This window comes from Cyphomyrmex costatus, unplaced genomic scaffold, assembly GCF_001594065.2.
Source record: "Cyphomyrmex costatus isolate MS0001 unplaced genomic scaffold, Ccosl1.0 scaffold49, whole genome shotgun sequence".
Classification (NCBI taxonomy): domain Eukaryota; kingdom Metazoa; phylum Arthropoda; class Insecta; order Hymenoptera; family Formicidae; genus Cyphomyrmex; species Cyphomyrmex costatus.
This window is the reverse complement of record NW_017279182.1, coordinates 4,596-10,313: the sequence shown is the minus strand read 5'-3', so window position 1 is coordinate 10,313 and position 5,718 is coordinate 4,596. Positions and strand designations below refer to the sequence as shown.

The following is a 5,718-nucleotide window of genomic DNA, read 5'->3' as shown; positions in this document are numbered from 1 at the left end:
ATTAAAATTATTATTTAATTTAAATTTAATTTAATTTAATTTAATTTTCGTTTATTTTCACTGTTGTATCGTAAACGTCCTCTGCCGAAATCGGGATATCTTTGCATAAAGGAAAGTAATATTTCTTTTTATTCTCGATTATGTTCATTTTTGTCACAGGTCGCAATAATTGTTTGCAAAAAATTTTTTAATATACACCTTTTTACATATCTCTGTCAATCTCTGTGAAGATAAAGAGGTTATATTTCTTATTCACATCTCAATTTATATTGATTCATATGCGCAATATATTTCACGTTTAGCTTCCGTGAGCATAGGGATATCGTATTTTCACTACGATCATAGCCAATCGCGCCTATTTTTTCATGTGACATGAAAGTACGAGAAGTGAGCGTACACGTTTAAAAACTACACTAAATATACATTTTTCAAACGTTTTTAATGTTTTTCACATATTAATAATTATGCACATTAATGTGTATAATTCATAACATATAAAGCATAATATTATTTAGGTATATACTTTATCTATATAACTTTTGAAATGTATTGTTTGGGATATATCGAATGGACCTTGTGTATCCCGTAATCGTCTTCTAATTAAATTTAAATCTCTTTTGCAAATATTATTGTCATTTTCGTTTTCCTGTATGCAAAGAAGCATAAAAATGTCCATTGTCTTAAATAAGACAAATTTCGTTCGAACAATTTCGACTGATTTCGACACACGGTAAATATAAAGAAGAACCCGCTCCTCTTAAATTTTGATAAAAATATACTCAATCGATGCGTTTTTGCATGAAACGAAAGAATCTGGCAGAAAAAAGTGTCGCTCTGTCCTACGAACCGAGATATTAAGCGTTAAAGTTGACGACTATTCAGGTTAAGCACACTTTGGCATAATTCGACAAGAAATTTCTTGCCGAACAATCTCGCGTGAAAAATATCGCATTCTCACTATGATGAAAATTAGTCAATCAAGTGAGAGCTCACTTTTATGATTTTCACTAGGTTTTAAGATACACAATCACCCCCCAGGTACTATATTCGTATCAAATTCGTACTATAAACATTTAGTACGCATGATGTAAACGCTGTCGGATTATTTCGGTACGAGCGTATCAAGCAGGAGTATCGTACTAAACTGATACGCGTATCAAATGATGCAAATGGCGATGTAAACGCATGAAACACATTTAATACGCGTACCAATTCTTTCACGATGTAAACCAGGCCATTTTCTTAACTGTATAATACGCATGCGTAACATTTTTCACTTTTAACTAAGGGTGCAGTCACATGGAGTCAGAAATAACGGAACGGAACAGTAACGGAATATTGATAGAAAAGAGATAAAACAATCCTATCTCTTTTCTATCAATGTTCCGTTCTCATTCCGTTCCGTTATTTCTTTCTCCATCGGAACGCACCCTAAGTCGTCCGATGGTAAAAAATTTATATGCAAGGATATCATTTACTCATGAAAAGAGGACATATAACCATTCACTGACTGAAGACTCACGTGAAAAGTTTCACATTGCAAAAATTTACGATAGAGAAATATATTTGTCATACATAACTAAATCAACGTTAAGCAATATATCTTTTCAAATTAAACCACGCATTAATTAGTACATTACAAATCGTATACCATGCAAAATATAATAAATCTTTTTCATTTTTCACATAAACACTTTCACGTGAAATTCGTAAAGTGAAAAGTAAAAAATGAAAAAGTTTCATGATCGATACCCAGTAGTATTTTATTTCAGTGATTAATACACCATGTTCATATTTAATTTTCAAGATGTTCCTTATCGATCCCGAACTTTTTATTAATATTATCGTATTCAGATCAAAATCTATAAAAAAAAAATGCTATTCCTTTTACTTACACCTTTGTGGGCAAAAATCAATCTCTTTTTAACATTTTTTCGTAAGTAAATAAAATAATTTTTACAAAAACATTTTATTATTTAATGTGAAAATTTATTATGTTGTTATTAAATATTTAAATCAAAAGCAAAAGATCAAGTGACGGATTTAGTTAACAGATACAATGCGAAATAGATGTAATAAATCCAATAATTTGAATTACTTCGTAAAAAAACTATTAGTGGTCATTAAACTTTTAATTCCATAAGAATTATATTATAATTTAACTCTTCAGAGAAGATAATCCTGCTCTCATTATTTCATCAACCAGAAGGAGATTACTGGCGATTATCGTGCTAAAAGTTAAAAATGTTTATTCACATAAGTTATTATAATTTAATATATAAATACCAATTCAACACAGTATATGTGTTTTAATAATATCTTACCAAGAATTGATGATTTGTTTTTTTACATTATAATTGTCATAAACGCCAGCATCTGCGGGTTTTAAAGCTTCCCCTGTAGACAGATCCAATCCTACTGGTTCTTTTAAAGCAGAACTTTCCTCAAATAACTTAACGATTGTGTCTTGCGGATCAAATCCACTATTAACGGCTATGAAATCAAAAAGAAAATATCAATCATAATAAAAAACAATGTTGGATAATATTAATAAAAATAGAAATTCATAAATATCACGTTTACCAAGAGTTTTCGGAATGACGAGTAAAGCCTCGGCGTAGGCCTGTACTCCCAAACGTTGCTTTCCTTTCACTTGCTCCTTGTACTGTTGAAGAGCTTGACTAACTGCAACCTCAAAGGCTCCAGCTCCGGGAACAATCGCACGATCATTGATAGCGTTTTTTATTGCCCTAAGTCCGTCACGTACGGCATCTTTGAGTTGTTCCAATGTAAATTTATTAGGTCCCTAGAATATCAGTACATATTAGAGCATTTGCAAACATCATCACGAATATAATCATTTACGTTACCTTCAATAAAATAGTTACAGAATTTGGTTTTTTGCAATCTTCTATAAAAGTATATTTAGTTTCTCCCTGAAAAATCAATTAAAAATTATAGAAAAAGTATGTTCCCATTAGCTTTATATGATATAACCTATTATATTTTAAATAAGGTACAGATGTTTACCAAAACATGTTCATACACAAGACCGGCCCATCCCAGATGCTCTTCTTTCAGATCTTCCACAGAATTCATAGCTATGCCACCACATGCGAGTGCTAGACGTTCCATGTTTCTACGCTTGGCTCTGCGTAAAGCCATAATATTCTCTTTCGCGAGCATATCAAGAGATGATGGATCGATTCCTTTTTGATTTATCACGACAAATGATTTATCCGTTCCATCACACAACTTCTTCTTCAATTCGATAATCTTTTTCACACGATTATCGATGAACACGCGTTCAGCAGCCACTAATTTTTCGCGTTCTTCTGCCGATTTGTAAAAGAATCCACTATTTACCTATAAAATCAAAAAATCCATAGAATTATATCTTTAATTATTAATTGCATTATATTAATTAAATTCTTTATGTTATTTTGTATTAGTTTTATGTACCTCACTTTTCTCATATTCCAGGCTTACATTACAGGTCAAAATATATGCATTCTCTAGTCTTTTCGGCATATCTGGATGTCTGGATCCATGATCAGTAACTATGCCACGAATCAGAGTAGTATCATCCGCTGTTCTATGTTGCATTTCCATCAATTCAATCATGTGCAAATCGATTTCTTTGTCCTGCTGCTTAATAGCTAGTACAGCATCCACGCAGATCTCAGTTAATTTATCAGCCACTGTATGGTGAACTTTTGTTCTAAGTGAAGTTCTCACAATATCTAATAAGCTCTGCTTATTACACTCAATTGCAATTTTCATTGAGTCTAAGATTTCTAATGCCTTAGCACGAGCTAAGTCAAAACCATCTGTGAGCATTCTGGGATGCAGTCCTTCTGCTATATATAAATCAGCTTGTTTCAGAAGTTCACCAATGACCAGTACAGTACTGGTTGTACCATCGCCAGTCATATCATCCTGAGCGGTAGATGCTCTTGCTATCAGAGATGCCGTAGGGTGTTGAATTTGCATTTCATGAAGAAGCACATTACCATCCTTAGTGATTTTTATATCTCCAGCTCCAGAAACCAGCCTGGAAATTTACATGATTTAAAATTAACATGCTACTTACTGTAAACAATGAGACTAGATTTTTAATTAAAATTATGTCAATCAATTAGTATATTCTTTATACGAAACTTGTAAATTACATTGAGGACAAAAGAAAATAAAAGAAAACACAAATGGTTGATATATCACAAATTAAGAAAAAAATTACATCGAGAAGCGACATTTCTGAAACGTCAACGCCGTCTTCTCACTGGCAATTCGTGTAAGTCATTTCCTAATAAGGAGTGTAATGCGATGTCGAGATATTGCGACGTTTTACGAATTCCTAACGGCTGAAAATCATTTGTTGCAACGCATTCGGAGTCAAAAAAATTTCAAGATATACACGAAGAATTAAAATAAGCGGTCGTAACAACGATGCGACAAAATTATCAAATTATCCCTGTGAACGTGGATACATACATTTTCATGGTTCCTTTGGGCCCCAAATTGGTCCTCATCACATCCTGAATACCCTTCGCGGCGGAAATGTTCACCGCCAAAGCCTGCGCCGCCCGGGCAAATTCGGCCTTCGGATTCAATAAACTAATCGCTGCCATTCTCGCGAACTATTCTCGTTTTCTTGTATCTTCGGGTGTCACGCTTCCGCAGCCACACAATCAGCACACTTTCGACCTACAGTTTTAATCTGATAAAATGGCCTCGACCACGAACTGAGTCGATACCATGGTGGAAGGGTAACATGGTGTACTTAGAGTCCTAGATATCAGAGAAGCGCAACCGATGTTCTGCGTCCTGATTAGCTGACTGTCAGCCAATCATGACATTCATTCAGTGGTATTAAAAATGGCTGACTAATAGACGATTGGTGGATTTCAAGCGGGGAGCACAGACTTTTGCATAACGCATAAAGCATGTGCATAAGGAATTTCATTGGTCCATTTTCTTATGCATGAGTCAATGGACCAATCAAATTCTTTATGTATATGGTTTATGCGTTATGCAAAAGTCTGTGCTCCCCGCTTCATATTTTGTCCGCAAACGACGCCATTTTTAATACTTTCCTTAGTAATTTTGCGATACTGTCTTAAGCCGATTGTGCTTCTCTGATATCTAGGACTCTAGGTGTGCTTAGAGTTCTAGATATCAGAGAAGCGCAACCGGCTTAAGTCAGTATCGCAAAATTACTAAGAAAAGTAATAAAAATGGCGTCGTTTGCAGACGAAATATGAAATCCACCAATCGTCTATTAGTCAGCCATTTTTAATACCAATGAATGAATGTCGTGATTGGCTGACAGTCAGCTAATCAGGACGCGGAACATCGGTTGCGCTTCTCTGATATCTAGGACTCTAGGTGTGCTCAGTTTGCGAGCGTCTCTCTCTAATTCTTTGCCCTCTCGCTTCTTTCCCGACAAGTCGGCATGCAATGCTGCCAACCTAAAGACAAAGATGGTTGTCTTTGTTGCACGCACGCATTTAACCTCTATCGGTTTCTTTTTATCTTGACTTATCAACGCTAGTGATCCTCTAATAAAGGTTGATTTATACTGGCCGTAAACTGTTAACTTATGCCGTAATCTGTAAAAATTGACCAATCACAGTCGAATGAGAGGGGAATAATCGATTATAATTGGTCAATTTTTACAGATTACAGCATAAGTTAACAGATTACGGCCAGTATAAT

General features: G+C 34.5%; 1 protein-coding gene across 1 annotated transcript; it reads right to left on the bottom strand.

The window, feature by feature from the left end:
- Positions 1–2,101: 2,101 nt before the first annotated feature.
- CCT6 (chaperonin containing TCP1 subunit 6) lies at positions 2,102–4,728 on the bottom strand. The gene is made up of 7 exons (XM_018545239.1): positions 4,495–4,728; positions 3,463–4,054; positions 3,031–3,366; positions 2,871–2,936; positions 2,584–2,806; positions 2,325–2,493; positions 2,102–2,231 (listed from the first exon to the last, which is right to left on the bottom strand). Exons 1-7 carry the CDS (start codon positions 4,629–4,631, stop codon positions 2,159–2,161), a joined length of 1,596 nt encoding a protein of 531 aa, XP_018400741.1. The 5' UTR covers positions 4,632–4,728; the 3' UTR covers positions 2,102–2,158.
- Positions 4,729–5,718: the final 990 nt, after the last annotated feature.